General features: G+C 53.3%; 1 protein-coding gene across 6 annotated transcripts in view; it reads left to right on the plus strand.

The window, feature by feature from the left end:
* Nucleotides 1-23,213, plus strand: part of MICAL2 (microtubule associated monooxygenase, calponin and LIM domain containing 2) — a 214,249-nt gene that overhangs the window by 137,948 nt on the left and 53,088 nt on the right. For 2 of the 6 annotated variants that reach the window (XM_045825469.1, XM_045825470.1), the window contains 5 exons: nt 668-770; nt 11,038-11,218; nt 12,807-12,994; nt 17,891-17,959; nt 22,508-22,653. In XM_045825469.1, coding sequence (XP_045681425.1) covers nt 668-770; nt 11,038-11,218; nt 12,807-12,994; nt 17,891-17,959; nt 22,508-22,653 — 687 coding nt within the window. Of the gene's footprint in view, nt 1-667; nt 4,765-11,037; nt 11,219-12,806; nt 12,995-17,890; nt 17,960-22,507; nt 22,654-23,213 lie in introns of those variants that run through there. The other 4 variants (XM_045825473.1, XR_006784176.1, XM_045825471.1 and 1 more) reach the window with 4 other exon arrangements.

A 23,213-nucleotide genomic window follows, 5' to 3' on the forward strand; every position in this document is an offset into this window, starting at 1 on the left:
TTAAAAAAAGAACAATTTCCCGTGACATTAAAAAATTCCTTTGAAGTGCCCTGGCTGGTGTGGCTCAGTTGGTTGGACGTCATTCTGCAAACTGAAAGGTCACAGGTTCGATCCCAGTCAAGGCAGGTGTCTGGGACCTGGGCTTTGGCCCCAGCTGGGGCACTTGCAGGAGGCAACCAGTTGATGTTTCTTTCTCACTCCAATTTTCCACCCCTTCCTCTCTCTCTAAAATAAAATAAAAATAAATGTTTTTAAGTTCCTTTGGAGCATAACTTTTGATGCCTTTAAAAAGTGATCAATAGTTTATTTAATAAGTCCCATATTGAACATTTATGTTGTTTAATACTTTTACCTTATAAACATGTTTACAGTGAGCATCTTTGTACGTGCATATGTATCCATGTTTCGAATTACTCAGGATGGACCACTAGAAATGCAGCTGGAGTCAAGGGGCGTGTGTGTTGAAGGATAGCGAGCCCTTCGATCACTTTGCCCCCCCAGGAAAGTCCCACTCAAGTCCCTCCCCCCTTCAGCCGAGCACTGGCGCAGAGATGATTTGTGGGGCTCGGTGTGCCAAGTTCTATTTTTAGTGGCTCTCTTCGTCTGCTTTATCAGAGGGGTCCGCTGAGAATCCTGGACTAACCATGCTCCCTTTGATCTCTCCTAGGAGAAGGGGATGTGGAAGGAGCAAGAAGCCCCTCGGCGAGACCCTCCCACCGAAAACTCCTGTGCAGCCACAGCGCTTGGCCCGCCGGCGGGCAGCCCCCCAGGTATCCCCACCTCCTCCTTTAGGAAGGCGCTAAGCTGGCCTCTCAGGCTGTCCCGGGGCCTGCTTAACCGGATTCGGGGACTCCTGCGCTCCGTCGGCCTGCATTTCAGGGACAATGCTTACAACTACTGCTACACGTACGAGCTCCTGAGCCTTGGGCTGCCCCTCCTGTGGGTGTTCTCCGAGGTCCTGGCTTCCATGTACCGGGAGTCCGAGGAATCCCTGGAGAGTATCCGCGACCGGGTGCTCCGGTACTTCCCGGTCGAGCTCCGCTGAGGGGCGCTGCCCCCAAGGCCCTTCACATTTCCAGGGCAGATGGTCTTGCGTTGGTCGTGAGCTAAGGAGCTGGTCAGGAAGCTGGGCGTCCTTGAACCCGTTAGCTCACCGCCAAAGAGTTGACCACAGGCCCCAGCCTTGTCAGGGCAGGCGACCACCTACTCATAGTGCTGGGGCCGGCCTGACATGAAGGATTTTTTTTATAGATTTGCATTTCTTTTATACCAAAGTGAGCTGTACTTCTAGGTTTACATTTCAATTTTTAACTTTTGATAAGCCAAGAAAAGGCGTTTTTTTTTTACCTTGTGTGTCAATTTATCTAAATACGAGTTTGAAGTTTTTAACCGGTATTACAAATCTCTTCCATGCTCCAGCCAGCCACGTCAGTGATTTGAGCTTTATATAAATGAAAGGGAGCGTGCCCTCTCCAGACCAGAGCCTTTCGATTTACGTACCCAGAGGCCACTTGTCGAGAGGGGGCAATTTTTTTGCAACATGGTAGCGTAATAATTGTAGAAGAACAGGAGAAGAGTGGAAGAGCAGAAGAACAAAGCAGAATTAAACATACACAGGACATGGCATGTGTAGTTGGCTATTGCATGGCCTCCCAGAGGGAGGAAGACTGTTTTGCTCTCTTGTTTTGATGTAAAATAGTAGCTTAACATTTCCCCTGCCCTCCTCAGTCCCATACCAAATCGTAGCCAAATGACCTAGAACCATGGGGTTTCACGCAGACGGCTCCAAACAGGCACCAGTGAAAAGGGCAGCAGAAGCCCGCCTGTGGCGCCAGACCACGCAGTGGCTCTGTCCAGCCCGCGCAGCACCTGCCGAAGAGGAGCTGTGTCCCCTGGGGCTCCCTCTCAGGTCCCCAGCCCAGGCTGCAGTCTGAGCCAAGGCCACTCAGGGTCCATGATGGTCAGGCTGAGGGAAAAATCTGCCCTCCCCCCGCCCCCAGACCATGTCCTTTGGGGCGGAGGGCATTTGTTAGCAGCTCAGGGTAATGTTTCTGGGAAGCACGGCTGACCCAGTGAGCACAGCTGACAGATCTGCTGGCTTCTGAGCCACTCAGCCACTGCACTTATTTGGTCAGAACAGTCAGAGACCACTAATTTTCATACCATCCTAGCAAAGGAATGTGTCTGACCTCCAGGGGGCAAGTCCCCTTTGTCTTGATTGGCAGGGGAAGCTGGGAGTGGAAGCTGTTTATTGACTAATGCAAAGAAATATGCCCTGTTTGGGGCAAAAACAAGCACTGGCCTACCTGCATTCTTCCCTCCAGGCGTCTGGAGGAGGCTGAAGCTCCCCCCACTCCCTGCCTGGACGTGTGCAGCTACCAGGTGGGGTTGAACAATGGAGAGGCTGATAGAAAAAGGCCTTCCACCCTGCTCAGCGTAACTGGAGCTGCCGGGCTGGAGACAGCTCCATGCACTTGTCACCCTAGCAATCTCCTCTAGATCTGGTAAGGGTGCGGCCTGGTGTGCATTTGGAACCGGAGCTCCTGAGAGCTTTGAGATGACAAGTTTCTAAACAGTGAGAAGAGGGGAAAGGCATTTTTACAAACACTTCCCTGAAGTCCTTGGGCAGAACAGGGCATGGCTGTGGCCAAGTCCGTGGGAACTGATATCTCTGTCCTTGCTGGAGCTGTTCTCAGTCCAATGACCTGCGTTGCGTTTTCCCAAATTTTTGCTGAGATTTTAATGTTCAGCATGGTAAGAGAAGCCCTTGAGTCATCTTACATGTGATTCCAGAAAGTAAATTCTGCAGGTCATGATGTGAACACAAGCACGGCTGGGTCATTGTCATTGCCATCAGCTCAGGGCAGGCTGGGACGCTCTGTGGAATACCCCATGAAGGCCCAGTTAGCATCTCTGAGAATGTCATTTGTGGCCATACAGAGACTGGTTTGAATTGCTCTGGTGAGACAGGGTGTGCTCGTCCGAAGCCTGAGATGTGTATACTGTTCTAAGACCTTGAACCTTCCTGGTGGGCAGCACTAAACATGCAGTAGTTCCCGGGGATGGAGGCCCCTAATCCTCCACGATGCATTCAAGAGTGAATATGAGACTCGAGTAAAATTGGGGCCACTGAGGGATGGGGGATTGCTGGGGGTCGGGGGTCCTAAGTGCATGTGGAGCTCTGAGTGGAGAGCCGTGGGTTGTTGCAAATGCAAACCACACCCGTTGTCCACTCTTGGAGCTGAGGAGATGCTCACTGCCAGAAAGGTTCACCTGTCCTAAGTAAGCAGTGACTTGTTTGGGGAAGATTCCCCTTGTTTAATGGTTGCCTTGTTTTCAATTCCTGTGTTTTCCCTTGTTACCGGTCTTTTCCCGTTTCTCCCCCCAAACTAAGCTCTCTTTTCTGTCTCTCTCCTTCCAACCTTACACTGTGGCCGTCAGTTCATTTCAGCCTTCCAGTGCTACACCCACTTCTTGGCTGACACACTTCTGCTCTGAGGTGACTGGTTTTCTTGCGGATTTTCAGAGAGTGGGACTAACCTGTAAGCCGCTTTCCGCACCCCGTCCTCCCCGCCGCCGTGGCACTGGTTGTGCTAACTGCAAGTGTCTTGCATACTAACGGACTCATTCAGGGGCATGGTGGGTGAACAGTGAGGGGTGGTGTCCAGCTCAAAAGGTGTTTCCGATTCCACTTACCTCCGAGCCGGCAGCCCGGCCCATGCCAGGTGCATGCCCTTCTGCCCTCTGTTCCCCTGTGGCCTGCGCTCCTGCTTCTCCAGTTGCACTTACAAAGCCGCTTGCCTCCCCGGGAGGGTTACCTCTGAGTGTGAGACAGTACCATGGGGCGGGCTCTGTCACCTTTGAAAAGAACTCCTTTGTCAGGGTGCCTCTGAAAAAGCACATGCATACAAACATCTTCTTAAATTCGTTCTAATATAAAGATGATTAATGTCATTGATCAAAACCAGACGTGTCTCTTTATGGAGAAATTAAAAAAATACTCTAGGTTTCATCACCCGCTTGATCCATACTCTGAATTTTGAACCCATCATCACAATTTCCCTAGCAAATCCTTCCTCTGCTGCAGCCTTATACTAGAGATCCAACGGTTTTGCCGTGGCTCTTCGTATCTTCCCTGGCTCCTAGAGTCTCAGATGAGGAGAAACGTCAGTGAGAGCAATCACGTCCCAGTTCAGGGATGGCTTTGAGAAATGACTCAGCTCAGCCCCAGACCTGCAGCAGCCAGTTTCAATGGCCCCATGGCTCTGTACAAAGCACACTTTCCCTGCTTGACTCCTTACATGGAGCAGCAAGACATTCAAAGTGCTTTTAAAGAGAAACAGCATGGCAAGTACCATAGATCCATTGTAGGCCAGGCCTCTCGGCCTCAGGCTGCAGGTGGTGCATGCAGGCTGCATGCGGCCCAGAGCCACACTGACCTCTAGGCCCGTCTGCACTGCCCTGCATGCTGCATTGCTCCCTGCATCGGTGCAGACCCTAGCCAGCACAAAGTCATTGCTCTTGTCTTATCTTCTCTTGCAGAGTCTCCCTCCCTTTATAGAATGTCAACCAAAGAGTGTCCTCTTCCCCTCTCAGCCTCCTCCTTAGCTAGCCTGCCCCGCCCCATCGCAATGCATGTTTGGGACCGTTAGCAGTCATTTACAGTGCCACATGGAACCCTGTATTTTGCACACAGCAACCAATGTTTAGCTTTATTTATGGTATTTGATGCTGTAAATGAAAATAAATATGGTTCTTTATAAAGCTCATTGTTTCCTCTCTTCTTTGCCATGGAAGCTGCTCCATCCTGAAGCACGGGAGTTAGTTTAGGGGGTCAATCTTCCCTAAACTGCTGGCGGGACTTGCACTGGTGGTGACCTGGGACTCTCTGGGACTGCGCTGGGCACTCTGAAAGTAAATATTACCCAGGGGTAATATTTGGAAAAAGTCACCACTGCTCCTGGGCCAGGCTTTGGGGTCTGTTTCTTGAAAACTCATGGCACTTTCCTGCTCTAGATGCTGGACACAGCTGGTGAGGGCCAGTGTCACCTCAGCTGTTAGGTACAGACTATCTTTCTTTCCTTTTTGTTTTTTTTTTTAAGGAACAGACTATCTTAACAGCTACTGGACCCTACTTCCCCCATACATCCAATCATGGACCTGTCGGAGGGCGGTACTTAGGAACTGTATGCTAATTTAGGTTCCTGTATAACAAAGTTTGCTCTAGAAAGGGGTTCGCTGGCCCAGCTGAGCAGTGGGTGAAAGGTCAGGAGGCAGGACCACGCACTGGTTTCAGGATGGCAGTGAACATGGCAGGTGTGCTCATCCAGATGAAGGGCCATTTGTGATCCTGAGAGACCTGTCCTGTCCCCAAAGGCTCAATGACTCAGTGTCTTAGGCTGCAGGGCTCTGGTCACTGGGGCTCCTCTGGGGACAGCACCATGGCCAGCTCTGGTCCAACTCTAGGATGCCCTTAAAGGAAGGATTTGGAGTCCCACTTGCCTTCAGAGTCTGGTCCTCATCCTCCCTGGGGCAGGGATGCCTGCCACTGCCAGGCTGAATGCAGCCGGGCTTCTGACTCTGATGTGAAAACCCATCTGTGAACTTCCCGACAGCCCTTATACTTCCAAGGGGGCATTTCTTGGCCTCTGGGCCTCTGAGCCCAGATGCAGGTGCCTGAAACAGTTTCAGAGCTGCCGGGGGTCATGACCAAGGTGAGACACACTTCCCATCCCATGGAAGAAAGGGTGTTAGGGATTGGAGTCAGGAGCTAAGTTGGGCAAGAAACTCATCCCTTGGTTCATGTATCTGGTCAGGTATCTGCTGAATGTCTACCATGTTCCAGGCATATTGTAGGTCCTGGGAATGTAGCAGTGAGCCACACACAGCCCCTGCCTCTCCCTGCATCTTTGTGTCTCAGTATTGTATACTGGACTCGATGTGCTTGCCTCATTTTACATGCGCTCATTTGTTTACTCAACTAATGACTGAGCATCCCAGGCATGCCAGGTCTGTAGCAGGGAATGAAACCGACACAGCCTCACTCTCGTGGAGCTGATGGTTTGGCTTTGCTTTTCTCATTTGATGTTGGGTTAAAGTAACCTTTTCCAAAGTGTGGCAATGGAACACTACCAGCTCCAAGACGTGCTTTGTGAGTAAAAGGTTTCCTAGTCACGCAATGTGAGAAATGTCTTATACCGATCATGCCAGTCCTCCCAAACCTTTGATTTGTCAGCACATCCAAGTCACCGAGGAGTTCTCTAGTAAAGGAGCTTAATTAACTTCGCTCAGGTGGGCTTCCCCATACCTCATTGAATTAGTGTTTTTGTTGGGGGGGGGCAGTTTTTGTTTTGCATATTACATTTTACATAAGTGTTTACTAGAGTATTCTTCATTCCTGAAACATTGGATTAAAGACTTAAAATCAAGAAAAAGTAAAACAATAGAATTAAATACAACTGAGCATTGATTATATCTTGGGGTAGTAACTTCCTAAACTTTAAAACCCCTGCCAGAAAAAAATCACATAGGGAAAACATGGCACAAATCTATGTCCATTTTTAAAACTCAATATGTAACAATAAAAATGAAAATATTTAACAGGCAGTCAGAAGGAGAAAAAATTCCGAACTAGATGTGATAACAAAGAAGGACCTCGCTGCGATATTTCAAATGTCCACGCAAAGCAGGTGTTCCTGGGCACCTGGCACCGTGGTCACTGGTCAGTTCATGTTTGTCGATTAAAAACCCAATGCTAGGTGGGCACAGGCCATGCCTGGACAGCTCACACTTAAGCAAGTTAAAAAGTAAATGCTGAAAAGAAAGAGCAAGCATGTACAAGAGGAATGTGAACAGATTATGCTCTACCCACTGAATTAATAAAGAAAACAGTACACAGATTGTAAAAAATATATATGAACTGAGTAACTGGAATCGAATACAAGCAAATGAGGACCATCTTTTCTGGAAAGCAATATGGCAACAATTATTGACATCCGTAGAGGGCACTGCCCTCCTGGCCGGGTGACCCTGCCGCAGGGAACTAGTCCTAAAGAAACAACCCAGCCGAAGACACAAGTTTCTGTGCAGCCAGAATATTAAGTAGAGTAAGCGGGTCAAGCAGAGTGGGTGGGCTGTTCTTTATTTCTGTGAACTCATTCACTTTTACAGCTTTTTCTTTCATTCCTTAAACAAGTAGAAGAAGTCCCAGGCCAGCTGTTACTGACTGAGCGTTCCCTCTACGCTAGGCACGGGGCCAAGCACTTTATGTGCAGCATCTCGTAAACTCTTCACCTCCTCGTGGCAGCCCGGAGGTTGGTACTGACACTAGAGGACTTCACCGATACCAGCAAGGTCATCTGGAGCAGTATCTTCACTGTAAGGGAACAGAGAGTCCCAGGGGCCCCGGCCAGGAGTCAGGTGCTGCTCTCAGAACAGCCTTGGCAGGTGGGAAGAGCCCTGGACTTGGACTTCAGCCTTTGTGCTGACTCAGTGTCGTAGCGTTCTGCGGAGGTCGGACTGGTGAGCACGTCTGCTGGGCACTCAGGGCGGCAGGAGCTCTCTGGATGAGTTCTAGATGGCACTTTCCTGGTCTTCCCAGCAGGGCATGTCCTGAGGAAGACTTCCTTCAGGCATTCTAGGTCAGCAGGGCCTCGGAGCACCTGCTGCAACGTCTCGGGTTGGGAACTAAACAGAGGTCTCAGTGCACACTGGGAGGCAACATCTGTCTGTCTACAGCTCTCTGATCTCCAACCCTCCCTGTAGACACCCAGCCTCAGCCCTGGAGCCCCCCTGCCTCCTGCCTCCTGCCTCCTGCCACCTGCCACCTGCCAGCAGGTGTTTTAGTTCTGCTTTAGTTTTGCAATGGACTCAGCTCCATGTGGTCTGACCCCTGTCGCTAGGACCTGCTGTCCTCTGCTCTCACACACTGTGTCCCAGCCACGTGGGGCTCCTCTCTGTCTTCAAGCCTTTGTACCATCTGTTCCCTCTGCCAGGAACACCCTTCCCTCCCCCGCATCCATGTGGCTGACCCTGCCCATTATTCAAGTCCCTGTTCCCATGTCTCCCTCCCAGTGAGAGCTACCTTTAACACTGCAATCTGCACCCCCAGCTCTCCTGACTAGACAGTTTTCCGTAGCATTTATTACCTCCAACCTATTATGTAATTCACGTACTGATTATGCGTATTGTTTATTCTTCCCCTTTCTAGAACACAAGCTCCTCAAGGCCAGAAATCTTTGTTTCTTTTGACCTTTCATAACCCCAGCAGATGGCACCATGGTTGGCACATATGGGGCCTTCAGTAAATATTTGTAGAGTTAATAAAGGAGAGGCAGGCCCTGCCTCCTGGCCTGAACCTCCGACTGGGGCACCTGTGGCCGACCTGGGCTGGGGAAGGGCTGGCTGGTGTTGGCTCACGGCTCAGGAGGAAGAGCCTGGAGAGGATCCTCACACGGCCTGTCCTGCCCCCTCCACAGAGCCCTTTGAACAACTAGGAGAAAGGGGTTTTGATTTTGCTTCCATTTTGCCTTCCCAGGGGCACAATCTTCAGTTTCCTAACCTGTAAAACAGGGTTAATAGCAAGACACAGGAGAACATGTTGTCCCCCTTGGCTCTGGAGGCGAGTGGAAGGGTCTCCAGAGTTGGGTGGAAACAGGAACAATCCCACCAGCCAGGAGAGGGCCCTGGGCCTGGCTGCTGGGAGAGGTGGGTGTGGGAAGACAGACACTCCCCAGGGCAGTGCCTGGCTCTGCCCCCGGGGTCTCAGCTTTCACGAGGGAGCCCGTACGCGGCCAGAGCCCTGAGAGGAGGCTGCAATGCTCGGCTCGGACCAGGCCTGCTTCCTTCCGGGAGGCCGTGGGCAGCTGGCCAGGTTGGCTCGAGGTGGTACCTCCTTCCCCTAGCAGCTCCTATGACTGCAGATAACTTAAAGCAAAGTCCAGCCAGGCCTGGGGCAGGTGGCACGGCAGGGCACACTCTGGTGCTTCACCTGGGGCCGATCCGTGTCCCAGGCAGCCGATGCAGCGGACTCACCGGGTGGCCCTGGCTGAGTCGCTCCCTGGACTCCGTGTTCTTCCGCCCAGGCGATGAAGATGATAATCCTGCCCTTTGGTTGCCAGGATGTTGGAGATGATGGACACAGAGTGTTAACCGTGGGCGTTGGACGATGAGTCGGTGTTGCTTTGGCATTGCCTTTAGGTTACTGCCAGTACCCCCACCAGTACCACTGGGGCTAGCCCTCCTGGTGTGTGCACGTGCGCAGGAGCCTTTGGGGATGAACGGAAGTGTCTAGAAGGCCCAGCCTGAGGGCCGGAACTGAATCCCAGAGACCCAGCTGTGGTCCGGACCTCGGGGCAGAAGGAGGGGCAGAGCGAGGCTCCTCTGGGGCCCTCTGCCTGAGTGAGAGGTTGATCAGAGGAAGCACCAGCTTCTTGTCCACAAAGTGTCTGCCTCCCCGCGGCCCCTCCCCCACCCAGCCCCTCCACTGACGTCTGGGCTTCACTGTGAGAGGTGCTGGCCCTGACCATGCGGTACTGAGGGGGTCATCAGTCAGCCATGTCCCCAGCCCTCCAGAAGCCCAGGAAGCTGTGCAGAGGCCCCACCCCGTTCCCCCTGCCAGCCCTGCTGGACATGGATGTGCTGTGCAGGTTTGGCTGGTCCCTGGGCTGTGGGGGCTGTGGGCCAGGTGCCACTGCAGCCAGGCACAGGTCGCCTCTGCCTGCCGCAGCCCCATCCTGCCTCACCGCTCTCGGTTCCCTCACTCCCCTTCTCCAGCTGCACGTTCTCTGCCCTTAGCCTCCCCACCAGCCTCCCTCTCTGCTCCGCGAGGGTCCTGCAGTCCACCGTCCACTCTGCAACCAGAACAATCTTTCTAGGATGCAGAGCTGATGAGGCCAGCCCCCACCTTCTGATTCTCAGTGGTTGCTCTTGCAGTTGGTGCACCCTCTGCCTCGCCCCTCAAGGCCCTTCTGGGTTGAAGCTGCTGCCATCATTTCCCACTGGTTCCTTTTACATCCTGTCCTCCAGCCCTTACTTTCTGTTCTGTGCAGATGGCTGTGCTTCCCCACTTTGCTTGTGCTCCCAGGAGACTACCCCCTGGAGCACCACCTCTCTCTGCTCTGTGTGTTCAAATCCTACTCCTCCTCAAGCCTTGGCACAGTGGTGCCTTCCACACCAAGCACTTTCTGCACAGAAGTCAGGTCTCTGTCTCCTTCCACCTTGTCTCCACTTCACTCTGAGATGGCCTGCCTTCTTACATAGACATGTGCGAATGTGCCTTATCTCCCCTGTGAAACAGAAAGACCCTTGAAGGCAGAGACCATGGCTGATTCACCTCCAAGTCTGTAGCACGGGCCTGGAGCAGTAGCATCTGTTGACTGTATAAGTATTTGTTCATGCAGCTCACGAGCACACATACGTGGGCTCAGATATGAACCAGGTACAGAGTCAGGTCTCTGCTGTAGTAATTCTGTGTAAAAGCCTCCAAAATCTCAGTGGCTTGTAGCATCTTTATTTTTTTTTTTTTTGCCCATGGGTCTGCAGATTGTCTGGGTGGCTCCACTTCCAGCTGCAGGGCCAAAGGAGGCCTGGGCTCTCATGGAACTGGCCAGGCTTCAGGCCGCAGGTTGGCTCCTGACCTGCTCCATGTGCCCGCAATCGGGGACCAAGGCGTGAGGGGCGGTGGCCGGCTGGGACAAGCTCTTCTTATGGCCAACTAGCAGGAGTGTGGGTGGACACACCAAACAGCAAGGCCGTTGAAAGCCGCCAGTCACATCACATCCACTGATTTCCACTGGTCAAAACAAGCCTCCCGGTCAAGTCTCATGTCCATTGTGCCGGGAGGCGCCTCCCAGCTCTGTGGTGCGACAGACAACAAGGTCACAGGGCAAAACACACCTCTGTTACAGGGAGGGAGTGCGGAGCCAGGGGCAGATTCCAGCCCCCGCCAGCAGCCTGCCCAACCCTCTGCCGGGGGAGCAGGTACCTGCAGGGCTGGCCGTGCCGCCATCTCCCCAGACCCTCTTCTCCTCTCGGCAGATGAGCCAACCTCCCCCAAGAAGCCCAAGAGCATCGCGGAGCCCGAGCCTGGTGATGGGGAAGGCAAAGCCACCCCTCCCACACCTGCCGAGTGGACCTCTGTGAGGATTAGCCCCGGGGAGGACGTGGTTGGGCAGGACGTGCTGGCTGTGTGTGTCCTGGTCACCAGCGACGACAGCAGGTATGCTCAGGCTGCTGCAGGACAGGGCAGAATGGCCTGGGAAGGGGGGTCCACATTCAGAAGCTGGTGTTGTCTCTGCTGACTTGTAGTACAACCTCTCTGTTCCTCCATTTTCTCATCTGTAAAATGGGGACAATCGCAGCACCTGTTTCACAGGGTGCATAAGATCGAAGAATTAATATGCAGACTGCGTAGAATGACTCAAACTAGCTTAAGTAACAAAGGCAAATACTTGGGTTCGTCTGATGGGGAAGGGCAAGGGTGGTGCCCACTCCAGCCCAGGCTGGAGCTAGAGCCTCGGAGAGCTGCCTCCCCCTGGTGGCCTCTCCACACAGGGGATTACAGCAGCCGGCGGAGAGGCTGTCTCTATGTGCAGGCCTCCCTCAGCCCACACCCGGCAATTCATGCCCACATACCGGGATTTCCAGGCGGGCCTCCCAAGGGGCCACCCGCGTCACATGCCCAGGGGCTAACTCCGGGGCTAACTGGAGAACGGGACTGGGATGACTGACTGGCGGGCTCGGGCAGCCTGCCAAATGGGCAGCCCACCAAAGCCCCCAGATGGACAAGGGGCAGCGACCTAGTAAAAAGAAGCACACTGATACATACATGCATATACACACATGTATATGTATATGTGTGCACATGTATGTGGAGAAAGAGAGCAAATATACAAGGACAGGCCTCATATGCATAAACACAGACCAAGTATACATATACACACATATGTGTATACATGTATCACGTGTGTGTGTATATATATGGAGACAGAGAGAGAGGAAATACATGAGATATATATATATTCACTAAAATGTCACTTTAATCACCCTCGGGCCATGCCTGGGCTGTCCCCGCTGCTTAGGACACCCTGCTCCCACCTCTCTGCCATGTGAATTCCTGCCTGCCATTGGTCACTTAAGACTGGGTTAAACATGCCCTTCCCCCGGGTCCCAGGCAGTCTTTTCCATTGCCCCTTCCACTCTCAGGCAGCACTTAAATGTCTGAAGGGTCAGGACCAACATTTCACCTGTTCTGACCCACATGCGATCCGTACTCATCGCTGGGGCTGCCATAGAGTGCCACAGGCTGGGCGGCTTACACCACAGAGATTTCTTCTCTCAGCTCTGAGGCTGGAAGTGGGAGGTCACGGCGTCGGCAGGGTTGGCTCCTTCTGAGGGAGGGAGGGAAGGACCCTCTCCAGGCCCATCTCCTTATTTTATGTATAGACGGCTGTCTTCACATTTTCCTGCTCTGCCCGCCCGGCTGTGTCCTAATCTCCTCTCCTTGTAAGGACACCAGTCATATTAATTAAGGCCCACCCTAATGACCTCATTTTAACTTAATTACTTTTTAAAAGATTTTACCTCTAAAAGCAACCTAGGGGTTAGGACTTAATGTGAATCTGGGGGTACACAGTTCAGCCCACAACAAAGCCTGAGGCAGGTGCTGGGTGCAGGGGGAACTAACCACCCCACCCTCACCCTTGAACCCCATGGCCTGCTGGAGGTGGTGGTGGGCAGAGTGCGCTGCGGCCTTGGGGGATGAACGGCAGGGCTCTCCCATCACCCGCTCTCTCCTCTCCTTCCAGCTCGGATGAAGAGTTGGACCGAGGTGGCGGCGGCAGCAAGGCCTCCACTGCAGAGCCCTGTGAGGAAAGACCCCCTCGGCCAGAACCCGCCCCCCTAACGCAGCTCCTCACTCGCCACAGCTCCCTGAGAGAGGCCCAGACCAGGACGTTCTCGGCCCAGAGCCCTGAGGAGCCCAGAGCTCTGCATGGTGAGCAGAGAGCCCCCCTGCACGGGAGGCCCCGGTCACAGGAGGTGTGACCCACAGGCTCAGAAGCAGTGGGGCTGGGACTTTAGGGGGCTAGGGTGCAAGTAGGGCTAACCCAGGCCCACCTCTCTCTTCATGGGAAGCTTTGGAATCTCAACTAAGAAGGTGGCTGAGGGGCCTGGCTGCCCTTGTGTGTCCCAGGCAGGCAGACGTGAGGTGGCCCCAGGACCCTTTCACCTGGAGCAGTCTCCTTCCTGCCTCCTCTGTATCTCCGGAGGGGCCCTTCCGGCATTCCACCAGGGAAGGGGGGTGGGCTCAGCTGCTTTGGGAGCACATGCGACCCCAGGTAGGGCAGCTTGCCCGGAGCTACCTGGGGGCAGCACAGGGCCAGTACCAGTGCTTGGGACTCGTGGAATGCAGGAAAACAACCTATATGACAATAAAGGCACTTTCACTGAGTGCCTGGAATGGGCAGGGATTTTCCTGTACACGGGCCATCCTCGGATGACCCTGTGAGGTCAACGTTGTGGCGCTCTGTGCACAGGTGAGCAAATGGACTGACTGCTTTCCTGAGGGCACCCTGCAAGCACGCAGCATGGCCCAATACTGGCTGCCTCTGCACCCTAAGAAGTAGTTGTCCTTAGATACCCAACTTGTTTTTGGAAAGGTGGTTTGAATAAGTGTTTTTATTCAGTCAACAGTAGTGCGAGTCCTCCAGGTGGGAAGAACAGGCTAATAGAAACTTGCCACCAGCAGGAACCACCACTGCCTTTGGCTGGCCTGGGAGAGTGGGAGCTCAACTTGTCCTGCACCGCCCTCTGGTGGCGGAGAGCAGAGTCTCCACCTGATCCTAGAAATGTTCTCACCAGCGGGGGCTAGTTTCACAGGAACCATGAATGTGGTGCACCAGGAAGGCCAAGGCTGAGGCCCAAATCCTGGAAACTCTGAATTTACCTCCCTCTGTGAGCGTCTTTTTTTTTAAAGAATCCGTTTGCCAAGTACCACTTGTGGAGCTGTCCAGAAAAGGCTTAGCACCTGCAGTGAAGCGAGTGCTGTGCAGTGCCCAGCCAGGGGCAGCCTGCCTCTGTCTGGGCACTGCTGGCCTCGGTTGGCCTGTCTGCCTGCCAGGACTCCAGCCTCCTCACTCATAAATATGAATCCTGACTGCCTTTTATCCCTTCCTCCTATTTCTCCTCTCCCTTCAGTTGCCAGGGGATTTTAGGCAACACATAAGAAAGACATAAAACAAAACTGTGTGTTTATATACACAAAACCGAAGCCTCGAGATCAGGGTTGGGAAACCAGTTGAGAAGGGACAGCTCTCAGAGAGCATATCACAGTCCCAAACAGTTGGTCCAGTGGAATCATACATCTGATTCCCGATTCTCCGGCTGCCAGCATTAACAAGGAAATAGACGGTCTTATTCCCATTGTTCAGGAGGGAATGCCATGTTGGTTTGCAGCGACAGGTCTCAGAGCAGGTACCACTTTTCCAACGCTCTGCCCGGGAGAAATTTCCCAGCTCACGTCAATAGATGGTGTTGAGAGACGCACTGGACCTGTCCTGAACGGTGGCTCTGCAGACCATGCAGCCAGAGTACCCCCGCAGCTGTTCCATGTACACCCTCATGGGTGGGTGAGGGCCTGGCCACAGGGCAGGGCTTAACAGGAGCAGCTCTCCCAGGGGTCTGGGGTCCAGCAGAGAACACAGGGCCGGGCAGCCAAAGCAATGTGTTTCTGACAGTCCAGTTTAATCCCAGAATAAAATATTAGCGAACAGAGAGGGGGACAGGCCACATGACTTTCAGACCCTCTTCCGTCGATTTTGTCTTCATCTGTGAGGGTTTTGGTCACTGCAAAGCCAGCCACGTTGTAAGGCCCAGACCTCCAGCATGGTGTAAGTGCCGTGCTTTGTGTTGGCTTCTGTGGTGAGTGCACCCTTTTACCAGATGATGTAGAGTTGGCATCAGGTTGTGGGTATCGGGGAACTTTATGGACCACAGTCTTCACTCGGATCCATGGCTCCAAGGGGAGCAGGGGAAAATGCTGGGCAAGAGCAAGACAAACCGACAAACCGCTTCACAAAGAATCCCGCCAGGCACACCATGCTCACACACAGCAGCAGCATCCAGTCGCCAGCGGGGGAAACGCCCCACCTGTCCGTCAACAGGAGGACGAGGGCATAAACAAACTGCTGCAGCCACACAACGAGAGGTCGTTTAGCCTTCAAACGGAAGGAAATTCTGTCACACACTGCAACATGAATGAGTCTGGGAGTCATTGTTCTGAGTGAAATAAGCCAGACACAAAAAGACAGGTGTGGTGTGATCTCCACTTCTCCGAGGGGCCAAGAATCGTCAGATTCATAGAGACAGAAAGTGGAATGGTGCTCCCCAGGGCCAGGGGAAGAGGGCCAGCGGGGAGCTGTTTAATGGGCACAGAGTTTCAGTTCGGGACAAGGAAAGATTTCTGGAGATGGAGGGTGGGGACGGTAGCACCACGACATGGATGTCCTCAACGCCACTGAACTCTACACTTAAAAATGACTAAAATGGTCATGTTTATGTTATATGTATTTACCACAGTTTGGGACTACCTCAGCTCACCAAGGAACCTATCACCTCCTCAAGGTTCTTCAGCACAGAGCACACCCAAGGTGACAGGTTGAAACAGAACTTCAGCCCTGTGTTATGGACGCCAGAGGAAACTCTCTGCCATGCTCTCCTAAAACACCTAATTTATTCATTCTTTAAAATCTTGTTTAAAAGGCATATTTCTATCCTCCCACCTTGAGAAATTGAGACTCAGTGGGTCTACAGTAGGGCCAAGTCCCAGTACTTTCTGTCGGCCCTGCAGAGACTTCCCAGCAGGAGGGCCGCATGTCCCCCCCCCCGCCACCCCCCTGTTTTGGGAGTCTCAGAAGAGTAGCTTCCCAGAGGCCAGCCTGGATGAGCTAGTGGTTAGAATGCACGCCTGAGCAACTAAATGAGTTGATGTAGTGCCCTGGACTTTTGGACATAAACCAATTAGAGTTGGGATGACAGTCGGCCCCCCTACTTACTCTGATTTGGAGAATTTGGTATTTTTCTGACAATACTTTGACCTATGGAAGGCACTCCTAGTTTATAACAATAAAATGACATTAGCACCATATGGTGCAATACCCTGTAAGATGTCCAAAAGCACTCCCTAAAATAGGTATGAAGAAATTAAATAAATAAATGAGTGAACGGATAAATAAATAGCAAAAAAAAAAAGAGGGAGGAGGACAGGGGAACAGCGCTGCTTTACTCTGCTCAGAACTGCCAGGTCAGATCATTACCCGCCCTGCTGCTCCTATTGTGGTAAAAATGTGTATGTGTCACCTTATGTGCACCAGAGATGGAAAATCTCTCATGAACTTCAGCCATTTCTCATAAGTTCCAGTCTACAGAGTTAAAAGCCAGGGGGAAGCAATAAGAGCTTAACGCGTCCTTCTTTGTTTCTGGAGTAATTTCTCCATTAGCTGATGAACAGGTCAACTTTGCTTGGCAGGACAGAGCTGTGCGCAAGGCCTGCTTGCTCCTTGTGCCAAACGCCCAGCCTGGGAAACCCTGACCTGCACTTGGTGGGCGGAAGTGGACCAAAATTGTAGGCAGGCCATTCACCCTGTGATGGGGAGATGTACCCCGTGACTGTCCCTGCAGGCTGTCCTCAGCCCACGGGTGTAATTATGGAACCAGGCCTGTGGGATGGGGACCCGCCAGTCAGAGCAGATTCCAAGCCTCTCTGAGTCGAGTAAGGTGGGGAGGGGTGTCAGGTGCCGAAGGTCCTGGTCCTGTGGAAAGGCAGCCCTGGGCGGTGGTTTGGCACGCGTGTTGCACAGCCCAGCTAGGAAGAGTTGACACCAGCTCTGAGCACCGGCCGGGGAGTGGCACCAGGACTTTAAGAGAGACAGGGTTGTGCCAGCTGGGCCCTGGATTCAGAGCGTCCTGCACTCAGGCCTTCCCCACACTCCTTCTCCCACACCCACAGCACTCCCACGGCCTTGCTTCCTTCCATGCCTCCTGGCCATGCCTGTGTGAGCATTGCGCATGCCTCAGTGACCCCCATTCTTTATCCCAAGGCTGTGAAGGAACCACCACAGGGACCTGGGGCCTGAGGCAAAATCTGAGGGCCCAGTATGGGAATTTTCTTCCCCATGTGGTTGGTGTTCACTCCGCTCAGCTAATTCTCAAGGCCCAGCTGGCAGGAGGGCCGCCGGTGCATAGTCCACAGCTTCCTGTACATGTTCCCATTGGAACCAAGGGCCAAGGGGATGTTCGGGGCAATGGATGGTGCAGAGGTTCAGTTAAAACTGGTCCCCAGAGGATTCCAGGGCTCTGAGGGGGAGGGGAAAAGAGGTTAGAGCTTTCTGCAGCCTCCAGGCTTCAGTGAGAGCAGCCCTCTTTTTATCTATTGCAAATACAGGGCACTGATGTGAGACTTTGGCTCTGCTAAAAACAAGTAAGTGTGTGTAGGTGGGCTTGCAGGTATAGGCTTATACATGCAGGCAAATAAACATGTACACATATATGTGCTTATTAATGATGGACAGTTTAGGATGATAGCTCATAATATGAGCCCTTTTCTGCAAGGTGGCAGTGCTTCAAGCAGTATCTCTAGTATTTATTGAGACCCCATAGCAGGGTCTCAATAAATATTTGATGAATGAATGAGTGAGTGAGAAATCGGAGGTGTGCATTGTGGGGACAGGAAGGTGCAGTCGGAGGGAAGGAAGGGGCTCAGTCCATCACGATCACTAGCTGATTAACTTTTGGCAAAGGGACCGGAGGAGAAAACTTCCTACTTTTTCCTACATGTTTAACAGACTCTTCCTCCCTCCCCATCTTCCCCGCCCCATTCTTTTTTCCACTACAGCTCTGCAGCGGGCCAGCAGCTTCCAGTTTCCCAACAGACACCAGAGCTGGAGAAGAAAATTCCAGTCGAGTGAGTCATGAGCTCTCTGGGGGTGGGGGTGGGCGTGGGCATGGGTGCTGGGTGGGCAAGAGTTCTCTGGTTCATTCTCATGGACAGCTGTTCTCATTCCTTACATGGCCTCTCTGACCTGACCTCCTGGATGTGAGGGGCAAGGAAAGAAATACAAGGTTGACCCTATTTCCGCTGCTGATGAGAGGAAGCACTTCCCAAGGGATCTGGGACCTTCCCTTCCCCCTCAGTTCCCCACTCCAGAGTCATGGAGCCTTAGAACTCAGTTCCACTTGGAAGGGACCTTATTGCATCAGCTCCAAGCTTTTTGAAGCACCGATGAGGACTCTGAGGCCCTGGGTCACTATGTTTTGATTCAGTACTCTGGAGTCGAGCCTGAGCTTAACTTCATGCAGTTATGGGCAAAGCAATGAAGGAAGCCACGCACACACGCGCACACACATATATATGCTTGTAAGCAAATGTGTGCAAATGTGCAAATACACACTGCCCTGCTCCTTTTTTCAGAGCCGGCAGTTGGTCCTCGAATCCCAAGGAAGAGAAGGGTGGATGAGGTCCAGAGCCCGTGGTGGATGCCAAAGAAGCAGACTCCCACTAGGGGGCGCAGCGACCACAGCCCAGCATCCCAGGGCTGCCCATATTCCCTGGGCAGCAATTACGGAGCAGGGATTTCCTCGCTGAGCCTGAGAGGGGCAGGGCTTCTTCCGATTCCAAGTCCACGGCTGCCTCCCACCTCTTCCTGCCCTTACACCCCTCTCCGGACCTCGCTCTAGAAGAGACGATCCCAGGAAAGCCTTGGGTCAAAGTTTTCTAAAAATGAAACGTTATTGAAGTTGGAAGAGAGTGCTGATTTAGTTGACTCCTTCCTTCTGAGTCAGCGCCAGTGAGTCATTCTCCCAGCAACCCCCAGACCTGCAGCCTCTTCTACTGGGTCAGTCGGGGACAGGGGTGCCTCTGGGGCTAGATCGGGGCTGCACACCTGGGCAGGACACCTCACCTGGGACAACCTAAAATAACTCTTGATCAGCTTACAGCTCCAGGCAGTAAGAGTGAGGGGAAGGAGCCAGTGACTGTTTCCCAAGGACCTGGGCCAGGCCTTTTCCACAAGCCATCTCTTCTCCTGCCCCGCCATCACCCCTCCCCCAGTCATGGGACTTCTGCTTCTGTGGGTGGGTCCATTTGGGTGCAGATTCCATCCCAGTGCTTCCAATCATCTGTACTGAGCACCAGCAGAGGGGACTGGGGGACAGCAGCATGGTTGCTGGGATGGGCCTGGAGACCTCAGCCTGTCTTTAGTTATCTCGGGAGTATCAGGTATTGGTAAAAGGAGGTTTGAGGGCAGGTTTTGAGTTCAAACCATTTCTATGGGCCTAGTGCCTAGCATGAGCCTGGCCCAAAGGAGGCTCCAAGTACTTCCTTGCTGAATGAATAAATAGACGAATGAATGAGTTTAGGAGTGAAGAGTGAGCAAATGAATGAACAAACTAGGAAACAAGCAGGCTGGACTGAGTGCAGAAACAAATGAAGCATATGCGTTCAGGACTGTGCAGGCTGCTGACCCTAGAGGGCGCTCCAAGACTTTGGGAGCATTTGGACCATTGCCTGAGCTCCAAATTCTGGAAAGCTGAACTCTGCGGTCCCAGTCTCTTAAAATCCCCAGAGCTGAAAGCCACTAGAGCTATCTTTTTTTTTTTTTTTGTCATTTTCATATTTCCCAAGAGGAAACCTCAATGGGCAAGTCTAGTCCTGTTGTAGAGGGAGCCAAACATGGGGCACCAGCTTCTCTGTTCAGTCACTACCCTCAAAAGGCTGGTTCTGTGTAGTTGCCCTTGGCACCCTCCTCCAAGTGACCATGTTCATCTGAATGACCTCAAGGATCCGGAAGGCCCAGAGGACTGGCACTTGATCCAGATGGGCTGTGGGGCTGTGACCCTGGCTCATCAGCCCCCTTTGCACAAAGGGGCCGGAAGGACCAGCAGCACCCAGGACTGAGGCCCCTGCACAGGGCAGGGCAGCCCTGGCTGGCCCATGCCAGGGTTTAACAGAAAGATAGGGCTGGCAGAGAAGGATCTGAGCTGACGAATGGGGACTTAGTGCACGCACAGGTTAGAGAAATCCTGCCTGGCGTGAGGGAGCAGCGCCCTCTGGAACAGGTCGGCGGTTCAGCGGTGTATTTGTTAGACACCATGTGTGTGGGGGGGAAGGGGAGTGGCACTAGAATTACTGTTCAGCCAGCAAATAGCATTTTTTCATCCTACACTGGGCATCTCTTTTTATCTCCTCTTATTCCTTCAATCTCCCCTGAAGCAGCTGTAGACTTCTTGTTTTCTGGTGGGGGAAACAGGGTGGGGGGTTAAGAAACTTGCTCAGTGTCAGGAAGGTGGTGTGGATGTAAAGGAAGTGGGGTTCCAGGCACCCCTTTACCATTTTCTGAGGGAACCCAGAGACATCAGCCACCTTGGGCAGGTGAGATTCCCTCTCACTGCTCAACTCCGCTCTGGCCTCACCTTCCTCTCCCAGGTGGCACCCACCTCCCAAGCAGAGGCCTGAATGGCAGGTGCTTTGTTAGCCCATCTCCTCAAACTCTTCCCCCTGCCCCACATTCTCCTAGAGACAGTGCGTGAGGAACGTGTGTGGCAAGGGACCCCACTAGCTGGGGCGAGGGTGGGGACGAGAGAAAGGAGAGAGTGAACAGCTGCTGGGTCAGGACCTTGTGCACCCCAAGGCTTTCCTGTTGGGCTTGGCTGCCAAGGTGGCCCTGGCGCTGAGTCAGAAGGTTCCCAGAAAGCTCCGTGGTGGAACAAAAAGGCAGTGTGTTGAGCTGAGGGGACTTGAGACAAGTTCAGGGTTTGAGTCAGGAGGTGGCAGATAGAGGAGACAGAGGGGCCAAGGAAGAGGAGGAGAAGGAATTTGGCAGGAATTTGGCAAACCTAGCACAGGAAGCTGGGCAACAGCTCACAGCTCTTGCCTTTTTAGGTTCGAACCATCTCACCGTGGGCCGAGATGGGGCTATGGGCTGAGCCAGGGGTTTGGGTAACCGGCCAGCTGCCTCCCCTGAGTCAGCCCCAGGCAGCCAGCGGTCTTTCTGCCCAGCAGCTCCTTCCTGTCACCTCAGATCTGTTCTCCTGAGTTGCCTTTTCCCCCTGAAGCATTCTGGAGGGCTTCCCTTTGGGGACTTCCGGACTGCATGTGGCTGGTGGCCGTCTTTCCAGAGCCCGGGACTGGGGTACCTGCTCTGACAGGCTCACACGTGTGCATCAGCAAAGCAGGACGGAATGCCGAAACCCCCCTGCCTGGTGCCCTGTGGAGCTGGGCCTGGAAGGAATGCTTCTTGGGTCAGGGCGTGGCTTTGGCCTGGCCTGGGTGACTCCCGGAGGGGGAGCCCCTCTCTTAACCACAGTGTTGGGGAAACTGAGGCCAGGGGATTGTGCCGAGTTAGGAAGGGAGCTAAAACCTGCAGGCTGGGCACCTCGGAGGAATGTGGGAATGGGTCAGCAGGGAGTCCGGCAGGAGTGGATAGTGAGAGACTGTGGTCCCGGGCAGCCTTGTGTGCCCGCAGGGTTCGTGGGAGAGCTGGCTCGGCTGCAGGATCAGAGAGCGACGGGCAAATCTGAAAGAGAGCATGGTGCCTTCTGAATCCCTTTGAGGGCAGGCTCCTGACATAGCTCAGCATGGAAACAAAATGCTTGCAACTTTAGAAGTAGGGTTCCTAGGGGGTGTCTGTGCACAGGTGTGTGCCCTCGTGAGAGAAGGTGAGAAAGGGAGAATAAGATTGACCTTCTAGGCTACCACTATCCGAAATCTGCTGTCGCTCAACGAATCGATTTCAAGCCCGCCCCCCCCCCCCACATGCCCCCATGCAGAGCCAGGCGTGTCCTCTCGGCCTCATCCACACTCCTGTCTCCCGTTGCTCTGAGCACATCCACTGCACCTTGTCTGTTCCCTGACCAGCAGAAGCTTGGCATGAGCCTCACTCCACGTGCTTCAGATGACTTGATACTCATCATAACCTCCCTCCCGTGTGTTCTCTGAAAATCCCACACTGACCCTCTCGTGTGAGAAAGAAAAGCTGTTTCACGAGCAGCGATGGCCTGTCCTGTCTGTGCCCACCACTAGTGGTGCGGCCTCGGCATCAGCGTCATGTGGAAAGAGGCCACAGGTGGTTTACTGACCAAGTGTTTTAACTGGGCTCCAGCCTCCAGCCGCCATGGCCAGAGGGGAGTGTTAGAGGTAGATGCCCATTTCTAGGAAATGCCCAGGGCAGGGCTTCCTGTTTCACCTCATGTGAGAACATTTCAGGGATGTTCTCCCGTGAGAACAAAGCACAGTGGCTCCTGGACTTTTCTTCCTGAGACCCCCCTCACCCACAGGAGCTGCCACTCCTGCTCTCGTCCCTGCAAGTCTCAGGCCCTGGGCCTCGGGCCTCAAATCCACCTCTGATTCTTCCTCCCTGTGCATCTACAGAGTCAGTGCTCCCAACCTCCTCTTTTCAGCATGAAACAAGGTAATAGCCACTCTGTAACAGAACACGTGTTCTTTCCTTGGTAGGTTTGACGCCAGTGAACCACAAAACACCTCCACGGGAGGCTTCCCCTTCTGTTTCTCCTTCCTCCTTGTCTTCCTCCGAGTCTTCCCCAGCATCTTCCTCGGGCAGCGTCACAGGCAGAGCTCTGGACGGTTCCTCCCTACCCCAGGTAGGCACCCCGCAGGGCCCTGCACAGGTGTTAGGAAAGTGAGCTGCTTCTGCACCTCCCACTTCGACACTTAGCTCTAGTTTCTTAGCACTGTTAGGTGTCTCACCCCGTGTGCAAAGCGAGGGCTCCTTCCAAGTCCCTTTCCCAGAAACTCACCCTGCTCCTTCCCCAAGGGTGCTGAGGGCAGGCACAGACCTGAGGGTACCTTTGGGAGGAGCTGAGAATCTTGGAAGCAGCATTTCCCTTGTATAGAAAATGACATCTATGAGAAATGCAAGGTTGGACTCTTTCCTTTAATGTGAGTTTATTAGGCCTCTGGGACCCGCTGGACCCTGCTCTGGGCTCTGGGCAAAAGTGTGCACGAGACAGAAGAGCACATACTTCCGTGAAGCCCCTGTCCCCTGACCTGTCTGTCCCTCAGCCAGGGCTCTCAGCAGGGCACAGCCATGCCTTTTAGCGTCCACCTGTGGTCTGCCTTTGCCAAGGGCCAAGTTCCTGCAAACTAGAAACGGCTACTTTCTCAGTGGTGGGAGCATGCGTCAGAAGTAGAAAAGTCACGG

This window comes from Phyllostomus hastatus, unplaced genomic scaffold (assembly GCF_019186645.2).
Source record: "Phyllostomus hastatus isolate PE091 unplaced genomic scaffold, TTU_PhHast_1.1 phas_scaffold_585, whole genome shotgun sequence".
Taxonomy (NCBI): domain Eukaryota; kingdom Metazoa; phylum Chordata; class Mammalia; order Chiroptera; family Phyllostomidae; genus Phyllostomus; species Phyllostomus hastatus.